This window comes from Neophocaena asiaeorientalis, unplaced genomic scaffold (genome assembly GCF_003031525.2).
Source record: "Neophocaena asiaeorientalis asiaeorientalis breed wild unplaced genomic scaffold, Neophocaena_asiaeorientalis_V1.1 scaffold70, whole genome shotgun sequence".
In the NCBI taxonomy this organism is placed as follows: Eukaryota; Metazoa; Chordata; class Mammalia; order Artiodactyla; family Phocoenidae; genus Neophocaena; species Neophocaena asiaeorientalis.
Window position 1 is genome coordinate 11887712 of NW_020175410.1, and position 16847 is coordinate 11904558.

The 16847-nt window shown below is 36.7% G+C and overlaps 1 protein-coding gene across 1 annotated transcript in view; it reads right to left on the bottom strand.

Annotated features, from left to right (window-relative positions):
* Positions 1-2424: 2424 nt before the first annotated feature.
* The window catches only part of CASD1 (CAS1 domain sialic acid O acetyltransferase 1), a 70990-nt gene continuing 56567 nt past the window's right edge, over positions 2425-16847 (bottom strand). Inside the window, exon 18 of the mRNA XM_024767127.1 lies at positions 2425-3851. Within this exon, the coding sequence (XP_024622895.1) occupies positions 3585-3851 (267 nt within the window). The 3' untranslated portion in view covers positions 2425-3584. The remainder of the gene's footprint in view (positions 3852-16847) is intronic.

Here is a 16847-nt window from a genome sequence, read left to right on the forward strand (position 1 = left end):
ATCAGGGTGATGGTGGCCTCGTAGAATGAGCTTGGGAGTGTTCCTTCCCGTGCAATTTCCGGGAAGTTTCAGGATAGGTGTTAACTCTTCTCTAAATGTTTACTAGAATTCGCCTGTGAAGCCATCTGGTCCTGGACTTTTTGTTTGTCGGAAGTTTTTTAATCACAGAAATTTAAGTCTTATTTCTTAATGTTAGATGTATTATAGCTCATAATATATTCAACTCTACTTTTGGAAAATAAGTCTCGTTTATACTACCTTATGGATCTTTTACGGAAGTTTTATAATTCTAATTCATATAATACAAGATGCTAGGAGGGATTTCATTAAAAGACCAATACAGATTTAAACGTGCTTTTCAAGCATGAGTATCTTAATATTTAGAATTTTTGAAGTTGTCAAGATCAATTCTGCAGGAAACTACCCAAGTTGTTGTTGATGTTTTAATCAAGGGAAACTGTTAGGTTGAGCCCTATGAAACTGCCATTTTTGTAGGTCAAAATGATAGCATATTAGTGATTTAATATTGTTCAACATAAAAATTCCAACTTGGCTCTCAAGTTTACTAGACTGCCTCTTCCCCTCTTATCAATCTAAAGGGGGAGAGGCATTCTCGCAGAAATTGCATGTTCTTTGACAAACTGTTCTTACTGAGTCTGTTTTATGAAGGTTCTGCCCTAGGTCCTATGGTTTATTTGTTTAGGCTTAATAGTTTATATACTTTTTTTTTTTTTTTGCGGTATGCGGGCCTCTCACTGTTGTGGCCTCTCCCGTTGCGGAGCACAGGCTCCGGACGCGCAGGCTCAGCGGCCATTGCTCACAGGCCCAGCCACTCCACGGCATGTGGGATCTTCCCGGACTGGGGCACGAACCCGTGTGCCCTGCATCGGCAGGCGGACTCTCAACCACTGCGCCACCAGGGAAGCCCTATATACATATTTTTACAAGGTAGTAAAAAATACACATAATCAAACACAGACATGCTTATCATTAAAGTTAATTTTACCAAGCTTAAAAGCTTACTATGCTCACTAACATGTGAAATAATAATCACCCATCTTTAAAATTTTAACTGGTTAACTTATCTTACAATGGATGGTAGGATATAAATGTTATCTTATACCAGCACCTAAAACAAATAATAAGATCCAGTTCATATGTACAGAGAATGGTTTTAGGTGAAGGCTCTGAATTTTTAATGCTATGTTGGCTATCCATAAAAATGGGACCGTTTCACAAGGGAAACGGGGAAGGATTGGGTTAGAGTGAGTCAAGCAAGTACCTTTTGGGGCCAGATGATAGATTTTTCAACATGATTTATATTATAGAAAATTTGAGCTTTAGAGAATCTGTGGTTTTATCTAAATTTTAGCATATCTAAATATTCTGTTAAATATCTTTCTGAAGAATGGTATGATTAATGCAAATAATCACTATGTGAGTCAATGCAGAAAAAATATTAAAACATACCGTAGATGCTATCATTGTGGTAACTAATACCACAATAACCTCTTATCCATAAAGACTCATTAAGAAAATCAAATATATTTTAATGACATGCATATTTTGATTTTAATTTTTATGTGCCACTGTTTTATTTTATACATATAAATTAAATGAGAACGCGTGATGAAGAAATAGGGCTTACCAGTTCCAAGTTTTAGGAAAAAACTTTTTACTTGGCTATCACTATTAGAAGACATAAGTACTTTAAAAAACAAATAATGGTCATCTTTCTTTTTCAATTGTTTCATCAGGAGGAATCTTTCTCTGATGATAAAACTTACAAGCTAAATTAAAATGCACTCTACTCACTGGCAAGCCACACCAGCAAGAATAATGTGATCACAGTACTTGGAAGTTTTTGATTTATAACTATACTATTCTCTACTTATAAGTCTGCAGTCTAGGAGGCAGAGCAATGAATCATTACAATTGTCTATCTGGGAAATGTCAAAAGATTAAGTAAGGGCAGAAGAAGAGAGGAAAAAGAAAGACCACACATCTATTTGAGAAATATTCCTCAATTAATGGAAATATATCACTAGCACATAAATCCAGTGCTAAAGAAATACATTTTAAAAATCTTTAACACGGGGGGCTTCCCTGGTGGTGCAGTGGTTGAGAGTCCGCCTGCCGATGCAGGGCACACGGGGGTTCGTGCCCTGGTCCGGGAGGATCCCACATACTGCGGAGCACATTACTAATAAAACAATGCTTTAACTCATGGGCAGAAAAGCAGATTATCCTCTGAAGCACTGATAACTAAATTATTCTTTAATTGTCACAGTGACTTACCCATATATGCTAAGAGATTGAAAAAGTAAATTTAAGTTGAGGAAATGAATTAGACATTTGAACCAATCATTAATGGATCCAGCTTTAAAAAAAAAACAGTTTAATTGATACTTTACAATACAAAAATAAGCATCCACAGAATGTTTATTTACTGTTTAAATTACTCCATATTTTCATATACCGTGAACAAAAAATATTTTACCCCATACACAGTAACAGCAAACAAGTGCAATCTTTCAAACATTAAAATTTATAATCAAATCTGTACAACAGATAAATAAATTTATACCTCTAACAGTTAGCTTGTAACAAAACCAAAAACATACATTGCCCAAGGTGACCGGTTTACTTAAAATTCTACTTATGGTTATACATCTCACACATAACTTGAATCTTTACTACACTGCATAAGTTTAGGTTGATAAATATTTTTTTAAAAATAGGAGGGAGTAATAGGAAATACCAAAATGGTTATAAAGAGCTTCCAAACATTGGAAATAATACACAAAATTAGGTGGGGGAAAGCATATTCAATGGATCCACAGGGTAACTGGTATTACACTGGTATAGCTTAAAGAAAGGAAACAGGTGAATGTTTGGACTAGAAAGAAAAAAATGGCCTTTTTATAAAAAGCTACAACAGTATCAATGACAAAACCCTGTCATGGAGCCTAGAACAACTTTGAGACAAAGTGTACAAAGATTTTAGGCTTATATACCTGAAAACCATAGTTAGGAAGAAAACTCATGTCAGGAAACATAACAATCAGAACATGAACACAGAAGACATACTGTTTGTCATTCCACATCATTGCACATATAAGAAAACAATATTGCAGTCTTTCTTGAGTAAGAAAGTTTTCAACGAAATAGGAAGTTCCATGATGAATACAGGTGCATACAATTTTATTACCACAAATTTAGTAAATATCAAAACACTCAGTGGTGTCACTAAGCTAATTATCTGTATTTTTTACTGGAAAGGTAATTATTTCCCTGCCTTCATAGGTTAACTTAAAATCACTTATAAAAGGAAATACAGATCCAGTAGAAAAGACTTTTCACATGCAGTCCTATACAATGCACTCTGCTTCAATTTTCTTCCGTATTTCACATCATATATGTACATTTCCAAAATATACAACCACATATGTTGAACAGATGTCACTGAGCTATCTTCTTGTCACACAAATTTTTATTTACATATACATTTGTATCTTCAGATAGATGCTGTTCTCCTCCAGGTAGACACAAAGTTAATCTGAAGAGTTTAAGGTTTTAGTATCCTAATGTCTTGATTTATCTTGAACAGATGATAAGATGAGGAGTCCACAAAAAAATGCAGCTATACATGCCAATCTTTTCAACAGAGATGAGTTATCTTTAGGAATAATAATCTGTGCAAGATCATTAGTGATCTGAGAAATTTCATGTGCCACACAAACAAATATGAAAGTGCTGACAATGATGTTGAGCATAGGGTTTCCAGGTATGAGTACCAAGATACCCCTTGTGTCTGCTGCCAGCCATATGTGATACTGACAAATAAATAGCTGAAAGGAAAAATATGGAAGTCAGATATGTTCAGAGGGTCCATGAATACATTACAGATTTTCCTAATTTAAACATATGATAGCATAATTACGTCAGAAGGCTTTTCCAAAACCATTTAATTATGTTTCACTGTTGGCCTTGAGAAGTCCAGTGTCTAGTGTCCAGAACTCCTAATTGCTGAAGCACTGCTTCAAAGTCCCCAAGAAATGAACCACCAGGAACCTTATAACTTGAAAAACATTTCTTTGTCAGCTGTCTTCTGCATCATGCAATGATATATGGACTTCTGTATTCAGACGCCAAATAAAGAATTACTGTGTGTGTGTGTACACGTCTGTACTACATGTATATTTGTGAATATACTTATGTATATGTGTATATGAATGGGAAATGGCATGTTTTTTAAGATGTCCTCGTGTTTGTTCTGCACCAGACAAATGTCTTGAATGGCATTTGAATGTTTCAAAAGTGTATTTCAACTTCTATGTGAGTATACATATTAGAGGACACAATTAGTACTTTTGATTGTGATTACAAACGTGGTTCTACCATCTCATTGCTTCAAAATATCAAAGATTAGGAAAATGCTTAAGCTACTTCAACAAATATCAACATGCTGAAGAATGCTGAATTCTATACAATCTCTCTTTTAAAGGAGACTTAAAAAATAGGACATTCAGAGACAAGATGGCAGAGCAGAAGGACCTTGCTCTCAGGAGAACATCAAAAAATTAAAAAGACTGGAATCTTCCAAAACAAGATATTCTATTTCCAAAGACATAAAGAAGAAACCATGAGATAGTAGGAGGGGCACTCTCATGATGTAATCAAATCCCATACCACCTGGGTGGGAGGACCACAAACTGGAGAATAATTGTATCACAGAAGTTTTCCCACAGGAGTGAGAGCTCTGAGCTCCACACCATGCCTAGGGGTTCAGCATTGGGAGGAGGAGCCAATCGGCTTTGAAGGCCAGTGGGGCTCAACTGCAGGAGCTCCACAGGATTGGGGGAAACAGAGACTTCACTCTTGGAGGATGCACACCAAGACCCAGGGCAAAAGCAGAGACTCCACAGGAGCCTGGGCCAGAATTACCTGCTGGTCTTGGAAGGTCTCCTGGGGAGGTGGCAGGCATAGCAGGGACCTACGTGAACTTTGGCTAGAGGCAGACATCTTGGGTCCTTTGACTAAGACCTGGTTGCACCCAACTGCCTATCAGCTCCAGGGCTGGAACACCTCAGGCCAAAAACCAAAAGGGCAGGAACACAGCCCCACCCACCAGCAGCCAGGCTGCCTAAAGACTTCTTGAGCCCACAGCCACCTCTAGACACGCCCCTTGACATGGCCCTGCCCACAAGAGGGCCAAGACCTGGCTCCACCCACCAAAGGAAGGCACCGGCCTCGCCCCCGCCAGGAAGCCTGCACAAGCATCTAGACTGGACTAACCCACCAGAGGGGAGACACCAGAAGCAAGAAAACTATGATCCAGCAGCCTGTGGAACTGAGTCTGAAAACAGGTCAGAACTACCCTGGGACCAGCTGGTCCCTGGCCCTTGGGTGACGAGAGGGGAGTGTAGTGCTGGGACATACAGGACATCCCCTATAGAGGGCCACTTCTCCAAGGTCAAGAAACATAACTAAACTACAACATATATAAAAACACAAATAGGAAATTAAAATGAGATGGCAAAGGAATATGTTCCAGATGAAGGAACAAGATAAAAATAACAACTAAGTGAAGTAGCAATAACCAGTCTACCCAAGAAAGAGTTCAGAGTAGTAATGGTAAAGACGATCCAATAACTTGGGAAAAGAATGATGTACAGAGTGAGAAGTTACAAGAAGTTTTTAGCAAAGAGTTAGAAAGTATAAAGAACAACCAAACAGAATCGAAGAATACAGTAACTGCAATGAAAAATACACTAGAAGGAATCAATAGTACAATAAATGAGGCAGAGGAATGAATCAGTGAGCTGGAAGACAGAGTGGTGGAAATTATTGCCATGGAACAAAATAAGAATAAAATGAGTACAGTTTAAGAAACCTCTGGGACAATGTCAAACACACCAACATTTGCATTAGAGGGGTCCCAGAAGGAGAAGAGGGAGAGAAAGGACCTGAGATAATACTTGAAGAGATAATAGCTGAAAAATTCCCAAACATGGGAAAGGAAACAGTCACCCAAGTCCAGGAAATTCACAGACCCATACAGGATTAACCCAAGGAGGAACATGGTGAGACAATAGTAATCAAATTGACAAAAATTAAATATAATGAAAAAATATTAAAAAAAAAAAGGAAAAAGCAACAAATAACATACAAGGGAATCCCTGCAGGAGTATCAGCTGATTTTTCAGCAGAAACTCTAGGCCAGAAGGGAGTGGCACAATATAAAGTGATGAAAGGGAAAAACATACAATGAAAATTACTCTACCGAGCAAGGCCCTCGGTTCAAATTAGATGGAGAAATCAAAAGCTCCACAGACAAGCAAAAGTAAAAGAATTCAGCACCACCAAACCGGCTTTACAACAAATGCTAAAAGAACTTCTCTCGGCAGAAAAGGCCACAACTAAAACAAGAACATTATGAAATGGGAAAGCTCAGCAGTAAAGGCAAACATACAGGAAATCATCTACACACGAACATGATATCTAAACCAGTAACTGTGAGAGAAGGAAACTATAGAAAAGTAATGCAGGATATTTGAAATGCATTTGATATTACGATATCAGAAACTTAAACAATCATGTATAGACAGGTATATCAAAACCTCATGGTAACCACAAACCAAAAAGCCATAATAGATAATACACACAAAGAAATCCAAACATAACACTATAAAAATAGTCATCAAATCACAAGAGAACAAATGAGGAAAGGAAGAAAAAAGACCTACAAAAACAAATCCAGAACAACAAACATAATGGCAAGAAGGACATACATACTGATAATTACCTTAAATGTAAGCAGAGTAATTGCTCCAAACAAAGACACAGATTGGCTGAATGGATGCAAACACAAGACCAGTATATATGCTGTCTATAAGAGACCCATGTCAGACCTAGAGATACATACAACTGAAAGTGAGGGTATGGAAAAAGGTTTTCCATACAAATGGGAATCAATAGCAATACTCATATCAGACAAAAGAGACTTTAAAATACTGTTACAAGAGACAAAGAAGGACACTACAGAATGATCAAGGGATCAATCCAGGAAGAAGACAGAACAACTGTAATATGCACCCAACACAGGAGCACCTCAATGTACAAGGCAAAACGTTAACAGACATAAAAGGAGAAATTGACAGTAACACAAAAACAGTGGGAGACTTTAACACCCCACTTACATCAATGGACAGGTCATCCAGACAGAAAATCAATAAGGAAACACAGGCCTTAAATGACACATTAGCCCAGAAGGACTTAAATGCTATTTATAGGGTGTGCCAATCAAAAGAGCAGTAGGATACACATTCTTTTCAAGTGCACATGGCATGGAACATTCTCCAGCATAGATCACATGCTGGACCACAAAGCAAGCCTGGGTAAATTTACAAAAACTGAAATCATATCAAGCATCTTTACTGACCACAACACTATGAGATGAGAAAATCAATTACAGGAAAAATGCTGTAAAAAACACAAACATGTGGAGGCTGAACAATATGGTACTAAACAACCAATGGATCACTGAAGAAATCAAAGAGGAAATAAATACCTAGAGGCAAATGAAAAATGAAAACACAACAATCCAAAACCTGTGGGAGGCAGACAAAGCAGTTCTAAGAGGGAAGTTTATAGGAATACAGTCCTACCTCAGGAAACAAGAAAAATCTCAAACAACCTAACTTTACACTTGAAGCAACTAGAGAAAGAACAAAACAAAACCCAAAGTTAGAAGAAAGAAAGAAATCATAAAGATCAGAGCAGAAATAAATGAAATAGAGATGAAGAAAACAATAGAAAAAATCAATGACATAGAAGCTGGTTCTTTAAAAAGATAAACAAAATTGATAAACCTTTAGCTAGACTCACCAAGAAAAAAGGGAGGGCTCAAATCAATAAAATTAGAAATGAGAAAGGAGAAGTTACAATGGACATCACAGAAATACAAAAGATCAGAAGAGACTACTACAAATAACTATATGCCAATAAAATGGACCACCTAGAAGAAATGGACAAATTCTTAGAAAGGTACAATTTCCTAAAACTGAACCAGGAAGAAATGGAAAATATGAACAGACAAATCACAAGCACTGAAGTTGAAACTGTGATTTAAAAATTCTCAACGAACAGAAGTCCAAGACCAGGTGGCTTCACAGAATTCTAGCAAACATTTAACACCTATCCTTCTGAAACTATTCCAAAAAATTGCAGAGGAAGGAACACTTCCAAACTCATTCTATGAGGCTACCATCACCCTGATACCAAAACCAGACAAAGGCACCACAAAAAAAGAAAATTACAGGCCAACACAAGTGATGAACAAAGACAAAAAAATACTCAACAAAATACTACCAAATCAAATCCAGCAACACATTAAAAGGATCACAGAATCATGATCAGGTTGGGATTTATATCAGGGAGGCGAGGAGTCTTTGATATCCGTAAATCAATCAGTATGATATACCACATTAACAAATTGAAAAATAAAAACCATATGATCATCTCAGTAGGTGCAGAAACAGCTTTTGATAAAATTCACCATCCATTTATGATTAAAAAACTCTCCAGAAAGGGGGCATAGAGGAAATCTATCTCAACATAATAAAAGCCATATATGACAAACCCACAGCTAACCTCATTTGCAAAGGTGAAAAGCTGAAAGCATTTCCTGTAAGATCAGAAACAAGAAAAGGATGTCCACTATCAGTACTTTTATTCAACATAGTTTGGACGTTCTAGCCACGGCAATGAGAAGAAAAAGAAATAAAGGGATCCAAATTGGTAAAGAAGAAGTAAAGCTGTCCCTGTTCGGGGAGGACATGAGAGTATACATAGAAAATCCTAAAGATGCTACCAGAAAACTACTAGAGCTCAGCCATGAATTCAGTAAAGTTGCAGGATACAAAATTAATACACAGAAATCTCTTGCATTCCTATGCTCTAACAACAAGTCATCCAGACAGAAAATCAATAAGGAAACACAGGCCTTAAATGACACATTAGCCCAGAAGGACTTAAATGCTATTTATAGGGTGTGCCAATCAAAAGAGCAGTAGGATACACATTCTTTTCAAGTGCACATGGCATGGAACATTCTCCAGCATAGATCACATGCTGGACCACAAAGCAAGCCTGGGTAAATTTACAAAAACTGAAATCATATCAAGCATCTTTACTGACCACAACACTATGAGATGAGAAAATCAATTACAGGAAAAATGCTGTAAAAAACACAAACATGTGGAGGCTGAACAATATGGTACTAAACAACCAATGGATCACTGAAGAAATCAAAGAGGAAATAAATACCTAGAGGCAAATGAAAAATGAAAACACAACAATCCAAAACCTGTGGGAGGCAGACAAAGCAGTTCTAAGAGGGAAGTTTATAGGAATACAGTCCTACCTCAGGAAACAAGAAAAATCTCAAACAACCTAACTTTACACTTGAAGCAACTAGAGAAAGAACAAAACAAAACCCAAAGTTAGAAGAAAGAAAGAAATCATAAAGATCAGAGCAGAAATAAATGAAATAGAGATGAAGAAAACAATAGAAAAAATCAATGACATAGAAGCTGGTTCTTTAAAAAGATAAACAAAATTGATAAACCTTTAGCTAGACTCACCAAGAAAAAAGGGAGGGCTCAAATCAATAAAATTAGAAATGAGAAAGGAGAAGTTACAATGGACATCACAGAAATACAAAAGATCAGAAGAGACTACTACAAATAACTATATGCCAATAAAATGGACCACCTAGAAGAAATGGACAAATTCTTAGAAAGGTACAATTTCCTAAAACTGAACCAGGAAGAAATGGAAAATATGAACAGACAAATCACAAGCACTGAAGTTGAAACTGTGATTTAAAAATTCTCAACGAACAGAAGTCCAAGACCAGGTGGCTTCACAGAATTCTAGCAAACATTTAACACCTATCCTTCTGAAACTATTCCAAAAAATTGCAGAGGAAGGAACACTTCCAAACTCATTCTATGAGGCTACCATCACCCTGATACCAAAACCAGACAAAGGCACCACAAAAAAAGAAAATTACAGGCCAACACAAGTGATGAACAAAGACAAAAAAATACTCAACAAAATACTACCAAATCAAATCCAGCAACACATTAAAAGGATCACAGAATCATGATCAGGTTGGGATTTATATCAGGGAGGCGAGGAGTCTTTGATATCCGTAAATCAATCAGTATGATATACCACATTAACAAATTGAAAAATAAAAACCATATGATCATCTCAGTAGGTGCAGAAACAGCTTTTGATAAAATTCACCATCCATTTATGATTAAAAAACTCTCCAGAAAGGGGGCATAGAGGAAATCTATCTCAACATAATAAAAGCCATATATGACAAACCCACAGCTAACCTCATTTGCAAAGGTGAAAAGCTGAAAGCATTTCCTGTAAGATCAGAAACAAGAAAAGGATGTCCACTATCAGTACTTTTATTCAACATAGTTTGGACGTTCTAGCCACGGCAATGAGAAGAAAAAGAAATAAAGGGATCCAAATTGGTAAAGAAGAAGTAAAGCTGTCCCTGTTCGGGGAGGACATGAGAGTATACATAGAAAATCCTAAAGATGCTACCAGAAAACTACTAGAGCTCAGCCATGAATTCAGTAAAGTTGCAGGATACAAAATTAATACACAGAAATCTCTTGCATTCCTATGCTCTAACAACAAAAGATCAGAAAGAGAAATTAAGGAAACTATCCCATTTACTACTGCAACAAAAAGAATAAAATAGCTAGGAATAAACCAACCTAGGGAGGCAAAACATCTGTATTTTGAAAACTATAAGATGCTGATGAAAGAAATTGAAGATGACACACACAGAAAGATACACTGTGTTCTTGGATTAGAAGAATCAATATTGTTAAAATGCCTATACTACCCAAGGTAATCTACAGATTCGATGCAATACCTATCAAGTTACCAATGGCATGTTTTGCAGATCTAGGACAAAAAAATGTTAAAATTTGTATGGAAACACAAAGGACCCCAAATAGCCAAAGCAATCTTGAGAAAGAAAATGGAGCTGGAGGAATCAGGATCCCTGACTTCAGACTATACTATAATGCTACAGTCATAAAAACAGTATGGTACTGACACAAAAACAGAAATACAGATCAAATGGAACAGGATAAAAATCCCAGAAATAAACCCACACACCTATGGTAAATTAATCTACAACAAAGGAGGCAAGAATATACAATGGAGAAAAGACAGTCTCTTCAGTAAGTGGTGCTGGGAAAACTGGACAGCTACATGTAAAAGAATGATATTAAAACATTCTCTAACATCACGTACAAAAACAAACCCAAAATGGATTAAAGACCTAAATGTAAGACCGCATACTATAAAACTCTTAGTGGAAAATATAGGCAGGACACTGTTTGACATATATCACAGCAAGATCTTTTTGGATCTGTCTCCTAGAGTAATGGAAATAAAAATAAACAAATGAGACTGAATTAAATAAATGCTTTTACACAGCAAAGGAAACCATACACCAAATGAAAAGACAACCTGTAGAATTGGAGAAAATATTTGCAAACAATGTGACTGACAAGTGATTAATCTCCAAAATATACAGCTAGCTCATACAGCTCAATATCAAAAAAACAAAGAATGACTTCTCTAACATGGGAAACAGTCACCCAAGTCCAGGAAGCGCAGAGAGACCTGTACAGGATAAACCCAAGGGGGAACACTGCAAGACAAATATTAATCAAACTAACAAATATTAAATACAAAGAAAAAATTTTAAAAGCAACAAAGGAAAAGCAATAAATAATATACAAAGGCATCCCTATAAGGTTATCAGCTGATTTTTCGGCAGAAACTCTGCAGGCCAGAAGGGAGTGGCATGATATATTTAACGTGATGAAAGGGAAACATCTACAACCAAGAATACTCTACCTAGCAAGGCCCTCATTCAGATTTGACAGAGAAATCGAAAGCTTTACAGACAAGCAAAAGCTAAGAGAATTCAGCATCACCAGACCAGCTTTACAACAAATGCTAAAGGAGCTTCTCAAGGCAGAAAACATAAGAGAAAAAATGAGGAAGGGAAGAAAAAAGACCAATTAAAACAAACCCAAAACAATTAAGAAAATGGAAATAGGAATGTACATATCATTATCAATAATTACCTTAAATGTAAAATAATTAAATCAATTATTACCTCAAATGTAAATGGATTAAAATGCTCCAACCAAAAGACATAGAGTGGTGGAATGCATACAAAAACAAGACCCATACATATGCTACCTACAAGAGACCCACTTCAGACCTAAGGACACATACAGACTGAAAGTAAGGAGATGGAAAAAGATATGCAAATGGAAATCAAAAGAAAGCTGGAGTAGCAATACTCATATCAAAGTAGACTTTAAAGACAGTTACAAGAGACAAGGAAGGACAATACATAATGATCAAGGGATCAAGCCAAGAAGAAGATAGAACAATTCTAAATATATATGTACCCAGTATAGGACCCCTCAATATGTAAGGCAAATGCTATCAGCCATAAAAGGGGAAAATGACAGTAACACAATAATAGTGGGGGACTTTAACACCCCACTTACACCAATTTTCTGTTTGGACAGATTATCCAAACAGAAAATTAATAAGGAAACACAAACCTTAAATGACACATTAGACCAGATAAATGTAATTGATATTTATAGAACATTCCATCCGAAAGCAGCAGAATACACTTCCTTCTCAAGTGCTCATGGAATATTCTCCAGGGCAGATCATATCTTGGGTCACAAATCAAGCCTTGGTAAATTTAAGAAAACTGAAGTCATATCAAGCACCTGTTCTGACCACAATGCTATGAAATTAGAAATCAATTATAGGAAAAAAACTGTAAAAAACACAAACACATGGAGGCTAAAGAATGTTACTAAATAACCAATGGATCACTGACGAAACCAAAGAGGAAATCAAAAAATACCTAAAGACAAATGAGAACGGAAAAAGACGATCCAAAACCTATGGGATGCAGCAGTTCTAAGAGGGACGTTTAAAGCAATAGTCTTACCTCAAGAATCAAGAAAAATCTCAAACAACCTAACCTTACACCTAAAGCAATTAGAGAAAGAAGAACAAACAAAACCCAAAGTTAGCAGAAGGAAAGAAATCATAAAGATCAGAGCAGAAATAAGTGAAATAGAGACAAAGAAAACAATAGCAAAAATCAATGAAAGTAAAAGCTGGTTCTTTGAGAAGATAAACAAAATTGATAAACTTTTAGCCAGACTCATCAAGAAAAAACAGGAGAGTACTCAAATCAGTAAAGTTGGAAATGAAAAAGGAGAAATGACAACAGACACCACAGAAATACAAAGGTTCATAAGAGACTACTAAAAGCAACTATACGTCAATAAAATGGACAACCTAGAAGAAATGGAAAAATTATTAGAAAGGTACAACCTTTGAAGACTGAACCAGGAAGAAATAGAAAATATGAACAGACCAATCACAAGCACTGAAAATGTAACTGTGATTAAAAATCTTCCAACAAACAGAAGTCCAGGACCAGATGGCTTCACAGAATTCTAGCAAACATTTAGAGAAGACTTAATATCTATCCTTCTAAAACTCTTCCAAAAAATCACAGAGGAAGGTACACTCCCAAGCTCATTCTATGAGGCCACCATCACCCTGATACCAAAACCAGAAAAAGATATAACAAAAAGAGAAAATTACAGACCAATATCGCTGATGAACGTAGACACAAAAATCCTCAATAAAATACTAGCAAACAGAATGCAACAACACATTAAAAGAAACATACCATGATCAAGTAGGATTTATCCCAGGGATGCAAAGACTTTTCAATATCTGCAAATCACTGTGATACACCACATCAACAAACTTAGGAATAAAAACCATATGATCATCTCAATAGATACAGAAAAAGCTTCTGACAAAATTTAACACTGATTTATGATAAAAAACTCTACAGAAAGTCAGCATAGAGGGAAACTACCTCAACATAATAAAGGCCATATATGACAAACCCACAGCCAACATCATTCTCAATGGTGAAAAACTGAAAGAATTTCCTCTAAGATCAGGAATAAGACAAGGATGTCCACTCTCACCACTATTGCTCAACATAGTTTTGGAAGTCCTAGCCATGGCAATCAGAGAAGAAAAAGAAATAAAAGGAATGCAAATTGGAAAAGAAGTAAAACTGTCACTGTTTGCAGACGACATGATACTATACATAGAAAAACCTAAAGATGCTACCAGAAAACTACTAGAGATCATCAATAAATCTGGTAAAATTGCAGGATGCAAAATTAATACACAGAAATCTGCTGCATTCTGATACACTAACAATGGAAGATCATCAAGAGAAATCAAGGAAACGATCCCATTTACCATTGCATCAAAAAGAATAAAATAGGGCTTCCCCGGTGGCGCAGTGGTTGAGAGTCCGCCTGCCAATGCAGGTTCGTGCCCCAGTCTGGGAAGATCCCACATGCCACGGAGTGGCTGGGCCCGTGAGCCATGGCCACTGAGCCTGCACGTCCAGAGCCTGTGCTCCGCAACGGGAGAGGCCACAACAGTGAGAGGCCCATGTACCGCAAAAAAAAAAAAAAAAGAATAAAATATCTAGAAACAAACCTACCCAAGGAGGTAAAAGATCTGCACTTCGAAAACTCTAAGATACTGATGAAAGAAATCAAAGATGACACAAACAGATGGAGAGATATACCACATTCTTGGATTGGAAGAACAGATATTGTGAAAATGACTATATTACCCAAAGGAATCTACAGATTCAATGCAATCCCTATCAAATCACCAATGGCATTTTTCACAGAATTAGAACAAATTTCACAATTTGTATGGAAACACAAAAGAACCCAAATAGCGAAAGCAATCTTGAAAAAGAAAAATGGAACTGGAGGAATCAGGCTCTGTGACTTCAGACTATACTACAAAGCTACAGTAATCAAAACGGTATGATAGGGCTTCCCTGGTGGCGCAGTGGTTAAGGATCCACCTGCCAATGCAGGGGACGTGGGTTTGAGCCCTGGTCCAGGAAGATCCCACATGCTGCAGAGCAACTAAGCCTGTGCGCCACAACAACTGAGCCTGCGTGCCACAACTATTGAAGCCTGTGTGCCTAGAGCCTGTGCTCCACAAGAGAAGACACTGCAACAAGAAGCTGATGCACTGCAACAGAGTGGCCCCCGCTCACCACAACTAGAGAAAGCCCATGCATAGCAACAAAAAAAAACAGTATGACAGTGGCACAAAAATAGAAATATAGATCAATGGAACAGGATCGACAGTCCAGAGATAAACCCACATACCTATGGTCACCTAATCTATGACAAACGAGGCAAGAATATACAATGGAGAAAAGAGAGCCTCTTCAATAGGTGGTGCTGAGAAAACTGAACGGCTACATGTAAAAGAATGAAATTAGAACACTCCCTAACACCATACACAAAAATAAACTCAAGATGGATTAAAGACCTAAATGTAAGACCACATACTATAAAACTCTTAGAGGAAAACATAGGGAGAACACTCTTTGACATAAATTGCAGCAAGATCTTTTTGACCCACCTCCTAGAGTAATTAAAATAACACCAAAAATAAACAAATGGGACCTAAAGAAACTTAAAAGCTTTTGCACAGCAAAGGAAACCATAAACAAAATAAAAAGACTACCAACAGAATGGGAGAAAATATTTGCAAATGAAGCAACCAACAAGGGATTAATCTCCAAAATATACCAACAGCTCATGGAGCTCAATATCAGAAAAACAGACAATCCAATCAAAATATGGGCAGAAGATCTAAATACACATTTCGCCAAAAAAGACATACAGATGGCTAAAAAGCACATGAAAAGATGCTCAACATCATTCATTATTAAAGACCATCATCAAACAATCTATAAACAATAAATGCTTGGAAAGGGTGTGGAGAAAAGGTAACCCTCCTACTCTGTTGGTGGGAATGTAAACTGGTACAGCCACTATGGAGAACAGTATGAAGGTTCCTTAAAAAACTAAAAGTAGGGCTACCATATGATCGATCCAGCAATCCCACTCCTGGGCATATATCTGCAGAAAACCATAATTCAAAAAGATACATGCACCCCAAGGTTCACTGCAGCACTATTTAGAACAGGCAGGACATGGAAGCAACCTAAATGCCCATCAACAGAGGAATGGATAAAGAAGATGTGGTACATATATACAATGGAATATTACTCAGCCATGAAAAAGAATGAAATAATGCCACTTGCTGCAACATGGATGGACCTAGAGACTGTCATACAGAGTGAAGTAAGTCAGACAAAGACAAATATATGATATCGCTTATATGTGGAATCTAAAAAAAAGGGTACAAATGAACTTAATCTACAAAACGGAAATAGAGTTACAGATGTAGAAAACAAACTTATAGTTACCAGGGGCAAGGGAGGCATAGGGATAAATTGGAAGATTGGTGTTGACATACACACACTACTATATATAAAATAGGTAACTGATAAAGACCTACTGTATAGCACAGGGAACTCTACTCAATACTCTGTAATGGCCTGTATAGAAAAAGAATCTAAAAAAGAGTGGATATATGTATAACTGATTCACTTTGCTGTACCCCTGAAACTAACAAAACATTGTAAATCAAATATACTGCAATAAAAAAAAAACAACCCATAAATGACCCAATGAAAAAATGGGAAGAAGATCTAAATAGATGTTTCTCCAAAGAAGACTTACAGATGGCCAAAAAGCATATGAGAAGATGCTTAA